General features: G+C 44.3%; 1 protein-coding gene across 1 annotated transcript in view; it reads right to left on the bottom strand.

The window, feature by feature from the left end:
• The window catches only part of LOC115122341 (excitatory amino acid transporter 5-like), a gene marked incomplete at its 5' end in the record, with an annotated part of 49,679 nt that extends 39,865 nt beyond the window's left edge, over window positions 1-9,814 (bottom strand). Inside the window, one exon of the mRNA XM_065015342.1 lies at window positions 9,576-9,814. Coding sequence (XP_064871414.1) covers window positions 9,576-9,814 — 239 coding nt within the window. The remainder of the gene's footprint in view (window positions 1-9,575) is intronic.
• Between the last annotated feature and the right edge of the window lie 8,339 nt (window positions 9,815-18,153).

Here is an 18,153-nt window from a genome sequence, read left to right as displayed (position 1 = left end):
TGGAAGGATATTGACCTCATTCCGTCAGTAGAAGATGCCTGGTTATTCTTTAAAAGTGCTTTCCTCACAATCTTAAATAAGCATGCCCCATTCAAAAAATGTAGGACCACTCCAGACCTGACTGCCCTTGACCAGCACAAAAACATCCTGTGTGGTCGTTTGACCACACTGCACACTGCCCTAACCCATCTGGACAAGAGGAATACCTATGTGAGAATGCTGTTCATCGACTACAGCTCGGCATTTAACACCATAGTGCCCTCCAAGCTCGTCATCAAGCTCGAGACCCTGGGTCTCGACCCCGCCCTGTGCAACTGGGTACTGGACTTCCTGACGGGCCGCCCCCAGGTGGTGAGGTTAGGCAACAACATCTCCACCCCGCTGATCCTTAACACTGGGGCCCCACAAGGGTGCGTTCTGAGCCCTCTCCTGTACTCCCTGTTCACCCACGACTGCGTGGCCACGCACGCCTCCAACTCAATCATCAAGTTTGCGGACGACACAACAGTGGTAGGCTTGATTACCAACAACGACGAGACGGCCTGCAGGGAGGAGGTGAGGGCCCTCGGAGTGTGGTGTCAGGAAAATAACCTTACACTCAACGTCAACAAAACTAAGGAGATGATTGTGGACTTCAGGAAACAGCAGAGGGAACACCCCCCTATCCACATCGATGGAACAGTAGTGGATAGGGTAGTAAGTTTTAAGTTCCTCGGCGTACACATCACAGACAAACTGAATTGGTCCACCCACACAGACAGCATCGTGAAGAAGGCGCAGCAGCGCCTCTTCAACCTCAGGAGGCTGAAGAAATTCGGCTTGTCACCAAAAGCACTCACAAACTTCTACAGATGCACAATCGAGAGCATCCTGGTACGGCAACTGCTCCGCCCACAACCGTAAGGCTCTCCAGAGGGTAGTGAGGTCTGCACAATGCATCACCGAGGGCAAACTACCTGCCCTCCAGGACACCTACACCACCCGATGTCACAGGAAGGCCATAAAGATCATCAAGGACAACAACCACCCGAGCCACTGCCTGTTCATCCCGCTATCATCCAGAAGGCGAGGTCAGTACAGGTGCATCAAAGCTGGGACCGAGAGACTGAAAAACAGCTTCTATCTCAAGGCAATCAGACTGTTAAACAGCCACCACTAACATTGAGTGGCTGCTGCCAACACACTGACTCAACTCCAGCCACTTTAATAATGGGAATTGATGGGAAATGATGTAAAATATATCACTAGCCACTTTAAACAATGCTACCTAATATAATGTTTACATACCCTACATTATTCATCTCATATGTATACGTATATACTGTACTCTATATCATCTACTGCATCTTTATGTAATACATGTATCACTAGCCACTTTAACTATGCCACTTTGTTTACATACTCATCTCATATGTATATACTGCACTCAATACCATCTACTGTATCTTGCCTATGCCGCTCTGTACCATCAATCATTCATATATCTTTATGTACATATTCTTTATCCCCTTACACTTATGTCTATAAGGTAGTAGTTTTGGAATTGTTAGCTAGATTACTTGTTGGTTATTACTGCATTGTCGGAACTAGAAGCACAAGCATTTCGCTACACTCGCATTAACATCTGCTAACCATGTGTATGTGACAAATACAATTTGATTTGATTTGATTTGATTTGGCATACCGCATTAGCATCGAATAGCCCCCGCGATATGCAACTTTCAGGGAAGTTATGAACCAATATACACAGGCAGTTTGGAAAGCAAAGGCTAGCTTTATCAAACAGAAATTTGCATCCTGCAGCACAAACTCCAAAAAGTCCATGGAGAATAAGAGCACCTCCTCCCAGCTGCCCACTGAACTGAGGCTAGGAAACACTGTCACCACCGTTAAATCCACGATAATTGAGAATTTCAAAAAGCATTTTTCTACAGCTGGCCATGCTTTCCACTTGGCAACCTCTACCCCAGTCAACAGCCCTGCACCCCTCACAGCAACTTGCCCAAGCCTCCCCATTTCTCCTTCACCCAAATCCAGATTGCTGATGTTCTGAAAGAGGTGTAAAATCTGGACCCCTACAAATCAGCAGGGCTAGACAATCTGGACCATCTCTTCTAAAATTATCAGCCGTCATTGTTGCAACCCTAGCCTGTTCAACCTCTTTTTCGTATCGTCTGAGATCCCCAAACATTGGAAAACTGCCGCGGTCATCCAAGGTATTCCAAGGTATTCGAAAGCCGAGATAACAATCAGATCACCGACCATTTCGAATCCCACCACACCTTCTCCGCTATGCAATCTGGTTTCCGAGCTGGTCATGGGTGCAGCTCAGCCGCGCTCAAGGTTCTAAACGATATCATAACCTCCATCAATAAGAGACAATTCTGTGCAGCTGTATTCATCGACCTGGTCAAGGCTTTCGACTCTGTCAATCACCACATTCTTATCGGCAGACTCAACAGCCTTGGTTTCTCAAATGACTGCCTCGCCTGGTTTACCTACTACTTCTCAGACTTTTCAGTGTGTCAAATCGGAGGGCCTGTTGTCCTGACCTCTGGCAGTCTCTATGGGGGTGCAACAGGGTTGAATTCTCGGGCTGACTCTTTTCTCAGTATACATCAATGACGTCGCTCTTGCTGCTGGTGATTATCTGATCCACCTCTACGCAGACGATACCATTCTGTATACTTCTGGTCCTTCTTTGGACACTGTGTTAACTAACCTCCAGACGAGCTGCAATACCATACAACTCCTTCCGTGGCCTTCAACCGCTCTTAAATGCAAGTTAAGCTCTTCAACCATTCGCTACCAGCACCTGCCTGCCCGTCCAGCATCACTACTCTGAACGGTTCTGACTTAGAACATGTGGACATCTACAAATACCTAGGTGTCTGGTTAGACTGTAAACTCTCCTTCAAGACCCACATTAAGCATCTCCAATCCAAAAGTAAATAGAATTGGCTTCCTATTTCGCAAAAAAACATCCTTCACTCATGCTGCCAAACAAAGCCTTGTAAATCTGACCATCCTAACGATCCTTGACTTCGGCAATGTCATTTCCAAAATAGCCTCCAACACGCTACTCAGCAAATTGGATGCAGTCTATCACAGTGCCATCCATTTAGTTACCAAAGCCCCATAATACTACCCACGACTGTGACCTGTATGCTCTCGTTGGCTGGCCCTTGCTTCATATTCGTATCCAAACCCACTGGCTCCAGGTCAACTATAAGTCTTTGCTAGGTAAATCCCCACCTTATCTCAGCTCACTGGTCAGCATTGCAGCACCCACCCGTAGCACGCGCTCCAGCAGGCATATTTCACTGGTCACCCCCAATGCCAATTCCTCCTTTGGTCACCTTTCGTTACAGTTCTCTGCTGCCACTGACTGGAAGGAACTGTAAAAATCACTGAAGCTGGAGACTCATATCTCCCTCACTAACTTTAAGCACCAGCTGTCAGAGCAGCTCACAGACCACTGCACCTGTACATAGCCCATCTGTTAACAGCCCAATCAACTACCTCATCCCCATACTGTTTTTTTTTTGCTCCTTTGCTCCCCAGTTTCTCTACTTGCACATTCATCTTCTGCACATCTATCTTCTCCACAGTGTTTAGTTGCTAAATTGTAATTATTTCGCCACTATGGCCTATTTACTCCCTTAACTCACCTCATTTGTATACACTGTATATAGACTTTTTCTATTGTGTTATTGACTGTATGTTTGTTTATTCCATGTATAACTCTGTGTTGTTGTTTGTGTCGCACTGCTTTGCTTTATCTTGGCCAGGTCGCAGTTGTATATGAGAACTTGTTCTCAACCAGCCTACCTGGTTAAATAAAGGTGAAATAAAAAAATAAAAATGGGCAAATCTGACCATAACTCTATCCTCCTGATTCCTGTTTCCAAGCAAACACTAAAGCAGGAAGTACCAGTGACTCGCTCAATACGGAAGTGGTCAGATGACATAGATGCTAAGCTACAGGACTGTTCTGCTAGCACAGACTGGAATATGTTCCGGGATTCTTCTCGATTGCTTTGAGGAGTACACCATATCAGTCACTGGCTTCAACAATAAGTGCATTGATGACGTCGTCCCTAAAGTGACCATACGTACATACCCCAACCAGAAGCCATGAATTATAGGAAACTTCTGCACTGAGCTAAACAGTAGAGCTGCTGCTTTCAAAGAGCGGGACTCTAACCCTGACGCTTATGAGAAATCCGCTATGCCCTCCGACGAATCATCAAACAGGTAAAGGATCAATACAGGACTAAGATCGAATCGTACTACACCGGTTACAACGCTCATTGGATGTGGCAGGGCTTGCAAACTATTACGGACTACAAAGGGAATCACAGCTGCGAGCTGCCCAGGGAAACGAGCCTACCAGATGAGCTAAATTACTTCTATGCTCACTTCGAGGCACGCAACACTGAAGCATGCATGAGAGCACCAGCTGTTCTGGACGACTGTGTGATCATGCTCTCCATAGCTGATGGAGAGTGGTCAACATTCACAAGGCCGCAGGGCCAGATGGATTACCAGGATGTGTACTCTGAGCATGCACTGACCAACTGGCAAATGACTTCACTGACATTTTCAACCTATCCCTGACCGAGTCTGTAATACCAACATGTTTCAAGCAGATCACCTGTGCCCAAGAACACTAAGGTAACCTGCCTAAATGACTACCGACCCATAGCAGTCACGTCTGTAGCCATGAAGTGCTTTGAAGGCTGGTCATAGGTCACATCAACACCATCAACCCGGATACCCTAGATCCACTCCAATTTGTATACTGCCCCAACAAATCCACAGATGATGCAATCTCTATTGCACTCCACACTGCCCTTTTCCACCTTGACAAAAGGAACATCTATGTGAGAATTCTGTTCATTGACTACAGCTCAGCGTTCAACACCATAGTGCCTTCAAAGCTCATCCCAAAGCTAAGCACCCTGGGATTAAACACCACCCTCTGCAACTGGATCCTGGACTTCCTGACAGGCCGCCACCAGGTGGTAAGAGTAGGTAACAACAGATCTGCCACACTGATCCTCAATGCGAGGGCCCCTCAGGGGTGCGTGCTCAGTCCCCTCCTGTACTCCCTGTTCACCCATGACTGCATGGCCAAGCACCACTCCAACACCATCATTAATTTTGCTGACGACACAACAGTTGTAGGCCTGATCACCGACAACGATAGCGTAGAGGTCAGAGACCTAGCAGTGTGGTGCCAGGATAACAACCTCTCCCTCAAAGTGATCAAGACAAAGGAGATGATTGTGGACTACAGGAAAAGGAGGGCCGAGCACACCCCCATTCTCATTGGAGGGGCTGCAGTGGAGGAGGTTGAGAGCTTCAAGGACCTTGGTGTCCATATCATCAACAAACTATCATGGTCCAAGCACACCAAGACAGTCGTGAAGAGGGCACGACAAAACCTATTCCCCCTCAGGAGATTTAAAAGATTTGACATGGGTCCTCAGATCCTCAAAAAGTTCTACAGCTGCACCATCGAGAGATTCCTGACTGGTTGCATCACTGCCTGGTATAACAACTGCTCGGCCTCCAACAGCAAGGCAGTACAGAGGGTAATGCGTACGGCCCAGTACATCACTGGGGCCAACCTTCCTTTCATCCAGGACCTCTACTGGAGCGCCAAGTCTAGGTCCAAAAGGCTTCTTAACAGCTTCTACCCCCAAGCCATAAGACTCCTGGACAGCTAATCAAATTACTACCCAGGATTTTTGCATTGACTCCTCCATCCCCATTTTTACACTGCTGCTACTCTCTGTTTATTATTTATTCACAGTCACTTTACCTCTAGCTACAAGTACAGTGGGGCAAAAAAGTATTTAGTCAGCCACGTTCTCCCACTTAAAAAGATGAGAGAGGCCTGTAATTTTCATCATAGGTATACTTCAACTATGACAGACAAAATTAGAAGAAAATTGTAGGATTTTTTATGAATTTATTTGCAAACTATGGTGGAAAATAAGTATTTGGTCAATAACAAAAGTTTATATCAATACTTTGTTATATACCCTTTGTTGGCAATGACAGAGGTCAAACGTTTTCTATAAGTCTTCACAAGGTTTTCACACACTGTTGCTGGTATTTTGGCCCATTCCTCCATGCAGATCTCCTCTAGAGCAGTGATGATTTGGGGCTGTTGCTGGGCAACACGGAGTTTCAACTCCCTCCAAAGATTTTCTATGGGGTTGAGATCTGGAGACTGGTTAGGCCACTCCAGGACCTTGAAATGCTTCTTACGAAGCCACTCCTTCGTTGCCCTAGCGGTGTGTTTGGGATCATTGTCATGCTGAAAGACCCAGCCACGTTTCATCTTCAATGCCCTTGCTGATGGAAGGAGGTTTTCACTCAAAATCTCACGATACATGGCCCCATTCAGTCTTTCCTTTACACGGATCAGTCATCCTGGTCCCTTTGCAGAAAAACAGCCCCAAAGCATGATGTTTCTACCCTCATGCTTCACAGTAGGTATGGTGTTCTTTGGATGCAACTCAGCATTCTTTGTCCTCCAAACACGACGAGAATGTTTTTACCAAAAAGTTATATTTTGGTTTCATCTGACCATATGACATTCTCCCAATCTTCTTCTGGATCATCCAAATGCTCTCTAGCAAACTTCAGACGGGCATGGACATGTACTGGCTTAAGCAGGGGGACGCGTCTGGCACTGTAGGATTTGAGTCCCTGGCGGCGTAGTGTGTTACTGATGGTAGGCTTTGTTACTTTGGTCCCAGCTCTCTGCAGGTCATTCACTAGGTCCCCCCGTGTGGTTCTGGGATTTTTGCTCACCGTTCTTGTGTTCAATTTGACCCCACGGGGTGAGATCTTGCGTGGAGCCTCTTAAAGAAGAAGTTACAGGTCTGTGAGAGCCAGAAATCTTGCTTGTTTGTAGGTGACCAAATACTTATTTTCCACCATAATTTGCAAATAAATTCATAAAAAATCCTACAATGTGATTTTCTGGATTTTTTTCTCATTTTGTCTATCATAGTTGAAGTGTACCTATGATGAAAATTACAGGCCTCTCTCATCTTTTTAAGTGGGAGAACTTGCACAATTGGTGGCTGACTAAATACTTTTTTGCCCCACTGTAACACTTATCTTAAATGTGTACCTCCAACTGCTGTTCAGCTGCCCCCCCCTGACACCATGTACTGTAACCATGACCCATCAGGCTAGTCATCTACTTTGTTGGTCCCTCAAGGTTCACCCAAAAAGCCACTTAGTCTCTCAGATATACACTCCCATACGTATTTATTTGGGCAGTGAAGCTAAAACGTTTAATACTCCAGCATTTTGGATTTGAGATCAAATATTTTATACTGTATGAGAGACAGTACAGAATGTCTCCTTTTATTTGAGGGTATTTTCATACGTATCTGTCTTGCCTTTTTGAGTGAGAAAGTTACAGAGGCATAAATATCATACCCTCCCCCCCAAAATGCTAACCTCCCCTGTTATTGGCAATGCACTATAAATTAATTTAAGACCTTCAAATAGTGGTGGAAAAAGTACCCAATTGTCAAACTTGAGTAAAAGTAAAGAAACCTTAATAGAAAATGACTCATGTAAAAGTGAAAGTCACTCAGTAAAATCCTGCTTGATTAATTAAAAGTCTAAAAGTACTTGGTTTTAAATATATTCAAGTATCAAAAGTAAATGTTATTGCAAAAAGTAAAAGTATAAATCATTTCAAATTCCTTGTATTAAGCTAAACAGACGGCAACATTTTCTTGTTTTTTAAATTTACCGATAGCTAGGGGCACGCTCCAACACTCAGACATAATTTACAAATGAAGCATGTGTTTAGTGAGTCCGCCAGATCAGAGACAGTAGGGATGATCAGGTATGTTATCTTGATAAGTGTGTGAATTAGACACCTTTCCTGTCCTGCTAAGCATTCAAAATGTAACGAGTACTTTTGGGTGTCAGGGAAAATGTACATAATGTTCTTTAGGAATGTAATGAAGTAAAAGTAAAAGTTGTCAAAAATATAAATTGTAAAGGACATATACCCCCAAAAACTACTTAGGTAGTATTTTCAAGTATTTTTACTTAAGTTCTTTACACCACTGCCTTCAAATGGGGGGACTAGATACATAAAGTTCTTTAATTTCTAAACAGTAAAACAGATATGCATGAAAATACCTTCAAATAAAAGGTGACATTCTGTTTTGTTTGATATCATATACAAAATGCTGGAGTATAGAGCCAGTATAGAGCGAAATTAAACGTTTTACCTTCACTGTCCAAATAAATACATAGGGGGTGTAGCACTAATTGTCTTGGTGCTGTGCATGCTGTTATTCTAACACCATGACATAATGTTTGCATCCCAAACGGCACCCTATTCTGTTTATAGTGCACTACTTTTCACCAGGGCCCATAGGACACTATTTTGGGAATAGGGTGCCATTTGGGGCAAATACAATGACACTGCTGGGATGTATCTAGAAAGAGGTATGTCTTCAGTGGAGAGTGGACTGTTACGGGTACAGGCTAGGCTACTTCAGTGTGCAGCATTGACATTAGTGACTTCAATTTGTCCTTAGCAGAGAGCAGTTCAAATGAATTCTCTCTCGGTTTGAACAGTGCAAACGGCCATGACCAAATACCACAACATGCTCTAAGAGCACTGTAATATATCACAATGTACAAGCTGTGGAGTCTGCCCCATCAAAACATTTATTTTGAGAGAGACCCATCTATCCAGCTGAAGATGAGCATTCGGACTCATCACTGTTATCCTTTCACTGAAGTACTTTCAAGATACAAGTGTATGGCTGGCTGACTCTAACAAGGCCACACACATTTAGAGGAGAAAGAAGCAGAAAAACAAAATAAAAATGTAATACTCAAGGTGGTTGCCTCTGAACCATGGTTGAGCTCCAAATGGCACCCTATATATAGTGCACAACCTTTAACTACATCCCTATGGGCCCTGTTCAAAAGTAGTGCACTATTAAGGGAATATACTGCCATGTCTTTAATATTCCACAGACAGAGATAGCCTAGCTGTTGAGATATATCATTAATCTCATCTGCGATTCAATCACTAAGTTCAGTTCTGAACGTGAGAATATGTAGTACAGTGAATCAACACCATCTTGTGGGGTCCTGGCCCATCGTCTTTATCCGTAGTGTTAATAAGGTTGACTGGTGATAGTATGTACATGTACTGTATGAGCATGTTCAGCAGCAGACCTGGGTTAAAATACTGTTTGAAATATTTCAAATTCTCAGGCCAGCACACATGATTGCTCGCTAGTACAGTACAAATTACTCTATTTACTTTCTACATGTTTTCTTCAGGCGAACATCCAAATGAAGTGCATTGGTCTACACAGACGTAAAATGTGTGAATGAGTAAGTGCTAAAGGGTGGGTGGTGAGTGGGCAGGTGCGTGGAGGGTGATTGTATTGTGAGTGGGTGGTGGGTGGGTGGGTGGTGAGTGGGAAGATGGGTGGGTAGGTGGTGTGTGTGTGTGTGTGTTTGGGTCGGTGTGTGGGTGGTGAGCGGATAGGCCATCTTACCGGATGAGGTCAAGCAGGGCGTCGGCAGAGCTCATGATGGCCTTGCCGCTATCCTCGGAGTCCTCCTTCTGGGCTGCTCCTCCAGGGTGGATGACGGACACCATGATGATGCCCACCACCACTGCTACAAAGGTGGTCCACAGGTAGTAAGACACGGTGATAAGGCCCAGTCTGCTGGAACACTTAGCATCTAGGGCTGCTAGCCCTGACATCAGACTGGAGAAAGGGAGGGGGAGAAGAGAGAGAAAGAGAGAGAGGCAGGGGGAGAGAGAGAAAGTGGGGGTGGAGAGAGAGAGGTAGAGAAGGAGGGGGAAGAGAAAGAGAGAGAGAGGAGGAGAAAGTGAGAGAGGGGGAGGAGAGAGAGGATGAGAGAGAGAAGGAGAGAGAGAAGGAGATAGAAGTGGGAGAGAGAAAGAGGGTGAGGAGAGAGATAGGGAGAGAGTGAGGAGGGAAGAGAGAGATGGGTGAGATAGAGAGAGGGGGTGAGAGAGAGTTAGGGAGTGAGAGGGAAGGATAGAGAACGGGGTGAGAAGAGAGAGGATGAGAGAGGGGGAGAGAGAGTGGGGAGAGAGATGGGTGGAAGAGGGAGAGGGTGAGAGAGAGAGAGAGAGAGAGAGAGAGAGAGAGAGAGAGAGAGAGAGAGAGAGAGAGCGAGAGAGCGAGAGAGAGAGAGAGAGAGAGAGAGGGGAGAGGGGAGAGGGGGAGGAGAGAGTGGATGAAAGAAAGAGAGAGAGAGAAAGAGAGAGAGAGAGAGAGGGGGATGAGAGAAAGAGAGCGAGCGAGAGAAAGAGAGAGAGAGACAGAGAGAGAGGGGGGAGAGATGGGTGGGAGAGAGTGGTTTAGAGAGAGAAAGAGAGGGGAGAGGGAGAGAGAGAGAGAGAGAGAGAGGGGGGGAGGAGAGAGTGGATGAAAGAATAAGAGAGAGCGAGAGAGAGAGGGGGGAGATGGGGGAAAGAGTGGTTGAGAGAGAGAAAGAGAGAGAGAGAGAGGGAGGGACAGAGACACACACACACACTGATTAGGCTTGAGGCAGGTCTTCATGCGTTAAGTGACATTTGTCAATACTTGGCAGATCTTTATGACGTATTCCACTTCAGGTCCGTATATTGCATTCATTATATAGTGATAATTGACAGAGACAGTGACACCATTTTTACAACAATCTATCCAGCTTTCAAAGTTCATAAATATATTATAAGCTAACAGTACCTATGATCACAGTATGGCTTTGACAGATTGAATGTGACCCTTTAAAATGCTACAGTTATTGCAGAACATCTGGATACTACACGGCAACACCATGGATGCAAATTCAGACTTAAATGAACACTTTCTTAGAGTTGATGCCGTTACACTTTTTTTGTTTTAGTTGTAAAGCTGTTGTTGGTTGTAAAGCTGTATTTGCATATTTCCCAGCACGCCGTTCAAGTAAATGTGGGAGACACCCACCCAATCACTGTGTATGTTAGTGACATGGTTGCTGCATTCAGTAACTTCTAGTCCAGAAACCTTCACAAAGTGATTGCCAAAGTGAAAGTGCAGAGAGTGCAATGGGAGAGAGACCCTAAACAAAGACACACACACACACACACGCTCGCTGCAGCAATAGATGGCTGTTGGTCCGGTCCAAATGCACCCCTTTGATGAACGCATTTGACTGGTTCATTCAAGTCCAGGAGCCTTAGGAGGATTGTTTTTCAGCCTGTGACGGTCCTCTCCGCTATTGGTGACAAACCTGGAAACAGGTGAGCTACGAATTTACTCGCCAGAAATGTTAAAACACCCTGCCACACTTTATAGCATGACATTTGCTTCTGAATAATTTCTGAAGCATCTTTATAGCCTTCTAGGCCTTAGCTCAATTGGATGGTTCAGTTGCATGACCCTTGTAACTCCAGGAATGTGGGTTTGATTGCCCCCAAGAATGTATGCACGCATGACTTTAAGTTGCTTTGGATAAAAGCGTCTGCTAAATGGCATACAGTGCATTATATTATCAAGGGATAATGAAGGCTTAATTTCACCTTATTGTGTCCTAAGAGTTATTCTCCTTTTATTACCAGGCCATGCTCTGGCCACTGTTCAAATTCTGCCCAATATCCTTTTCATGAGTCAATGTTCTGTATGAAATATGTCATTATAACCTATTCATGTAGAAAATATAGTACTTTACTTAACATTCCATTCTTTCAACTGAGAGGCGTATTGCCCTGTACCATGACCTGCTAAAAGAAGGTTCAGTTAATGTCCTCTCTAATAACCTGTAGACAGCTATTCAGTTAGCTGTTCATTGGTTTCTGAAAGACTGCAGTTAGGTAATGACAGAGAGTGAGTCAGTCGTGTTGTCAGTGTGCTGGTTTGGTTTGGTTCAGAGAGTGAGTCAGTCGTGTTGTCAGTGTGCTAGTTTTGTTTGGTTCAGAGAGTGAGTCAGTCGTGTTGTCAGTGTGCTAGTTTTGTTTGGTTCAGAGAGTGAGTCAGTCGTGTTGTCAGTGTGCTGGTTTGGTTTGGTTCAGAGAGTGAGTCAGTCGTGTTGTCAGTGTGCTGGTTTGGTTCAACGGGGCATGGAATGCATGTAAATGGAGGAGGAATGTAACATCAGATAAGAAATTGTTCAGCTACAGTACCAGTTAAAAGTTTGGACACACCTACTCATTCAAGGGTATTTCTTTATTTTTACTATTTTCTACATTGAATAATAATAGTGAAGACATCAAAACTATGAAATAACACATATGGAATCATGTGGTAACCAAAAAAGTGTTCATCAAATCAAAATATATTTCAGATTTTAGATTCTTCAAAGTAGCCCCCCTTTGCCTTGATGACAGCTTTGCACACTCTTGGCATTCTCTCAACCAGCTTCATCTGGAATGCTTTTCCAACAGTCTTGAAGGAGTTCCCATACAGTATATTGCTTCCATACAGTATAACCCTCAATTGGGTTTAGGTCGGGTGATTGTGGAGGCCAGGTTATCTAATGCAACGCTCCATCACTCTCCTTCTTGGTCAAATAACCCTCACACACCCTGGAGGTGTGTTGGGTCATTGTCCTGGTAACTTTGGTTCTTCCTTTCCTATGGCGGTCCTCATGAGAGCCAGTTTCATCATAGGCTTGATGGTTTTTGCAACTGCACCTGAAAGTTCTTAAAATGTTCCGCATTGACTGACCTTCATGTCTTAAAGTAATGATGGACTGTCATTTCTCTTCCCTTATTTGAGCTGTTCTTGCCATAATATGGACTTGGTATTTTACCAAATAGGACTATCTTCTGTAGACCACCTTTACTGTACCTTGTCACAACACAACTGATTGGCTCAAACGCATTAAGAAGGAAAGAAATTCCACAAATGTACTTTTAACAAGGCTCACCTGTTAATTGAAAAAATGTCAGGTTACTACCTCATTTTTTATTTATTTTCTATTTCACCTTTATTTAACCAGGTAGGCTAGTTGAGAACAAGTTCTAATTTACAACTGCGACCTGACCAAGATAAAGCAAAGCAGCGTGACACAGACAACAACAGAGTTACACATGGAATAACATGGAATAAACAATAAATAAGCCAACAACACAATAAACAAGTCAATGACACAGTAGAAAAACAGAAAGTGTATATACAGTGTGTGCAACAGGCAATAAATAGGCCATAGTAGCGAAGAATTAAAATTTAGAAGATGAACACTGGAGTGATAAATGAGCAGATGATGATGTGCAAGTAGAGATACTGGTGTGCAAAAGAGCAGAAAAGTAAATAAAAACAGGATGGGGTAGGTAGATTGGGTGGGCTATTTACAGATGGGTTATGTACAGCTGTAGCGATCGGTTAGCTGCTCAGATAGCTGATGTTTAAAGTTGGTAAGGGAAATATGTCTTCAGCTTCAGCAATTTTTGCAATTCGTTCCAGTCACTGGCAGCAGAGAACTGGAAGGAAATGCGGTCAAATGAGGTGTTGGCTTTGGGGATGATCAGTGAGATATACCTGCTGGAACGTGTGCTACGGGTGGGTGTTGTTATAGTGACCAGTGAACTGAGATAAGGCAGAGCTTTACCTAGCAAAGATTTATAGATGACCTGGAGCCAGTGGGTCTGGCGATGAATATGTGGCGAGGGCCAGCCAACTAGAGCATACAGGTCGCAGTGGTGGGTGGTATAAGGTGATTTGGTAACAAAACGGATGGCACTGTGATAGAATGCATCCAGTTTGCTGAGTAGAGTATTGGAAGATATTTTGTAGATGACATCGCAGAATTCGAGGATCGGTAGGATAGTCAGTTTTACTAGGGCAAGTTTGGCGGCGTGAGTGAAGGCGGCTTTGTTGCGAAATAGGAAGCCAATTCTAGATTTGATTTTGGATTGGAGATGTTTAATATGAGTCTGGAAGGAGAGTTTACAGTCTAGCCAGACACCTAGGTATTTATAAGTGTCCACATATTCTAGGTCAAAACCGTCCAGGCTGGTGATGCTAGTCGGGCGGGCGGATGCGGGCAGCGAACGGTTGAAAAGCATGCATTTGGTTTTTACTAGCGTTTAAGAGCAGTTGGAGGCCACAGAAGGAGTGTTGTATGGCATTGAATCTCGTTTGGAGGTTAGTTAGCACAGTGTCCAGGGAAGGGCCAGAAGTATACAGAATGGTGTCGTCTGCGTAGAGGTGGATCAGGGAATCACCCGCAGCAAGAGCGACATCATTGATGTACACAGAGAAAAGAGTCGGCCCCGAGAATTGAACCCTGTGGTACCCCCATAGAGACTGCCAGAGGTCTGGACAACAGGCTCTCCGATTTGACACACTGAACTCTGTCTGCAAAGTAGTTGGTGAACCAGGCGAGGCAGTCATTAGAGAAACCGATAAGAATACGGTGATTGACAGAGTCGAAAGCCTTGGCCAGGTCGATGAGGACGGCTGCACAGTACTAGTACTGTCTTTTATCGATGGCGGTTATGATATCGTTTAGTACCTTGAGCGTGGCTGAGGTGCACCAGTGACCGGCTCGGAAACCGGATTGCACAGCGTAGAAGGTATGGTGGGATGAAGCTGGTTGAGAGAATGCCAGGAGTGTACAAAGGCAAAGGGTGGCTACTTTGAAGAATCTCAAATCTCAAATATATTTTTATTTGTTTGATTCTTTTTGGGTTACTACATGATTGCATATGTGTTATGTCATAGTTTGGATGTCTTCAATATTATTCTACAATGTAGAAAATAGTAAAAATAAAGAAAAACCCTTGAATGGGTAGCTGTGTCCAAACTTCTGACGGGTACTGTACATGCTATGACTGTGTGTGTCGGCATAATATTGTAAGAGTTTGATGTGTGTGTGCGCACTTGCCCTTGTGTCAGCATGTGGTCGTGCACAATCTGATGGAACTCTTTGGTCTGAATGCCAAGTGTCACGTCTGGAGGAAACCTTGCACCATCCCTACGATGAAGCATGGTGGTGGCAGCATCATTCTGTGAGGATGTTTTTCAGCAACAGGGACTTGGAGACTGGTCAGGATCGAGGGAAAGATGAACGGAGAAAAGTACAGAGAGATCCTTGATCCTTGCCCTGCTGCAGGGCACTCAGGACCTCAGACTGGGGCGACGGTTCACCTTCCAACAGGACAACGACCATGAGAACACAGCCAAGACAACACAGGAGTGGCTTCGGGACCCGTCTCTGAATGTCCTTGAGTGGCCCAGTCAGAGTCTGGACTTGAACCCGATCACACATAGTTTGAGAGCTTCTGCAGAGAAGAATGGGAGAAACTCCCCAATTATAGCTGTGCCAAACTTGGAGCGTCATACCCAAGAAGACTCAAGGCTGTAATCACTGCCAAAGGTGCTTAAACAAAGTACTCAGTAAAGGTCTGAATACTAATGTAAATGTAATATTTCCGTTTTTTTATTACATTTGCAAAACATTCTGAAAACCTGTTTTTGCTTTGGGGTAGATTTTAGAATAAGGCTGTAAAGTAACAACATGTGGAAAAAGTCAAAGGGGCCTGAATACTTTCCAAATGCACTGTATATGTCAATATAAAGATCTGACTAGAATCCCTCTATGCTCTCCTTCAGGGGCAGCAGGCATATAGAGACCCCCAGTGAATGAACACACACACACAAATCAGATGCTCTGACTCTGAAGCTTACTGTCAGATGGTCTCATCCATATTCACTGGTACTGTACATGAATGTAATCATCATTTTCAGTCTCCATTCTCGTTCTTTTTTGTATAAACTCATGCCTCATCATCACGTTATGGGATGAACATTCCATTCTCCTTTTAACCACAGACCCTTTCTGGCCCCAATCTGCAGCACTGCTGTGAAATCATGAACTTGAGCCAAGCATAATTGCAATATTCAATATTCGTTGAGTTTCAATCATCCGAACATCTGCAATCCTTATCCTCCTGACGTTTGTGGTGCATCACTATATGCATCAGTCCACTCCATTTCCCTACAGTGACTTTCATCATCATAATTCCAGACATACAGATGTCACTGTGACTCAGTGACTGCCATACATCCCCCAATAGCTTTAGCAGTCAGCCAGGTCGAATGAAAAATATGCATTTTGAATGTTTTCTTCAGGTTTGTGAGTACATGAGTAAAAGAGAGAGATTGAGAGAGCATTTGGTGTGTGTGTGTGTGTGTGTGTGTGTGTGTGTGTGTGTGTGTGTGTGTGTGTGTGTGTGGTGAATGCACTCAGTGGACAGTTTATTAGGTACACGAAAACGGTTCGGTCCTACAGACAGAGAGTCACGTGGCCGTGGCTTGCTACATAAAGCAGGCAGACAGGCATCAAGGCATTCAGTTACTGTTCGATTGAATGATGGAATGGGAAAAACGAGTGATCTAAGTGACTTTGAGCGTGGTATGATCGGCGGTGCCAGGCGCGCCGGTTCCAGTATCTCAGAAACGTCCGCCCTCCTGAGCTTTTCACGGATGACAGAGTCTAGTGTTTATTGAGAATAGGTCAACAATCAAAAAACTTCCAGTCAGTGGCAGTCCTGTGGGCAATAACAGCTCGTTCCTGAGAGGTTGAAGGAGAATGTCAAGAATTGTGCATGCTAACAGGCGGGCCCACATACGGGTAAATAAAGACTCAGTACAACAGTGGTGTGCAGAACGACATCTCGGAACGCACAACTCGTAAGGTCCTTGTAACAGATGAACTATTGCAAAATATGACCACAATGGGTTCCTCTCCTACAAGCTAAAAACAATAAGAAGTGGCTCCAGTGGGCACACGATCACCAACACTGGACAATTGAGGAGGTGGAAAAACAATGCCTGGTCATATTGCTTCATGCTGATGGCAGAGTCAAGATTTTGCGTAAGTAGCATGAGTCCATGGCCCCATCCTGCCTGGTGTGGGGAATCATCCCTTGATACCAATTAAGTAACGCTTCCATGCCCTGAAGTATTCAGGCTGTTCTAGAGGCAAAGGAGGGTCCCACCCGGTACTAGATGCCACTGAGTGTATATCTGCGTTTCTGTGTGTGTCGCATCTCTGGATATGTAGTTGTGATGGATTACATGGTGGTGGTCTGGTATCCTAAAGGTTATGAACTATGTAAACTGATTTCCATTCCACACACATTCTGCCAGGTACAGTTGAAGTCGGAGGATTACATACACCTTAGCCAAATACTTTTAAACTCAGTTTTGCACATTTCCTGAAATTTAATCCTAGTGAATATTCCCTGTTTTAGGTCAGTTAGGATCACTACTTTTTTAAAAGAATGTTAAATGTCAGAATAATAGTAGAAATAATTATTTATTTCAGCTTTTATTTATTTCATCACATTCCCAGTGGGTCAGAAGTTTACATACACTCAATTAGTATTTGGTTGCATTGACTTTAAATTGTTTAACTTGGGTCTAACGTTTCGGGTAGCCTTCCACAAGCTTCCCACAATAAGTTGGGTGAATTTTGGCCCAATCCTCCTGGCAGAGCTGATGTAACCGAGTCAGGTTTGTAGGCCTCCTTGCTCGCACACACTTTTCAGTTCTGCCCACAAATTGTCTATAGGATTGAGGTCAGGGCTTTGTGATGGCCACTCCAATACCTTGACCTTATTGTACTTAAGCCATTTTGCCACAACTTTGGGAGTATGCTTGGGATCATTGTACATTTGGAAGACCCATTTGCAACCAAGCTTTAACTTCCTGACTGATGTCTTGAGATGTTGCTGCAATTTATCCACATAATTGCCCCTTGTCATGATGCCATCAGTTTTCTGAAGTGCACTAGTCCCTTCTGCAGCAAAGCACCCACACAACATGATGCTGCCACCCCCATGCTTCACGGTTTTGATAGTATTCTTCGGCTTACAAGCCTCCCCCTTTTTCCTCCAAACATAACGATGGTCATTACTGCCAGACAGTTCTATTTTTGCTTCATCAGACCAGAGGACAGTTCTCCAAAAAGTACAATCTTTGTCCCCAAGTGCAGTTGCAAACCGTAGTCTGGCTTTTTTATGGCGGTTTTTGGAGTAGTGGCTTCTTCCTTGCTGAGCGGCCTTTCAGGTTATGTCGATATAGGACTTGTTTTACTGTGGATATAGATACTTTTGTACCTGTTTCCTCC

The sequence above is a fragment of the Oncorhynchus nerka genome, unplaced genomic scaffold (genome assembly GCF_034236695.1).
Source record: "Oncorhynchus nerka isolate Pitt River unplaced genomic scaffold, Oner_Uvic_2.0 unplaced_scaffold_1499, whole genome shotgun sequence".
In the NCBI taxonomy this organism is placed as follows: Eukaryota; Metazoa; Chordata; class Actinopteri; order Salmoniformes; family Salmonidae; genus Oncorhynchus; species Oncorhynchus nerka.
Note: the sequence above shows the minus strand (reverse complement) of the source record. Positions and strands in the feature narration are given on the sequence as shown.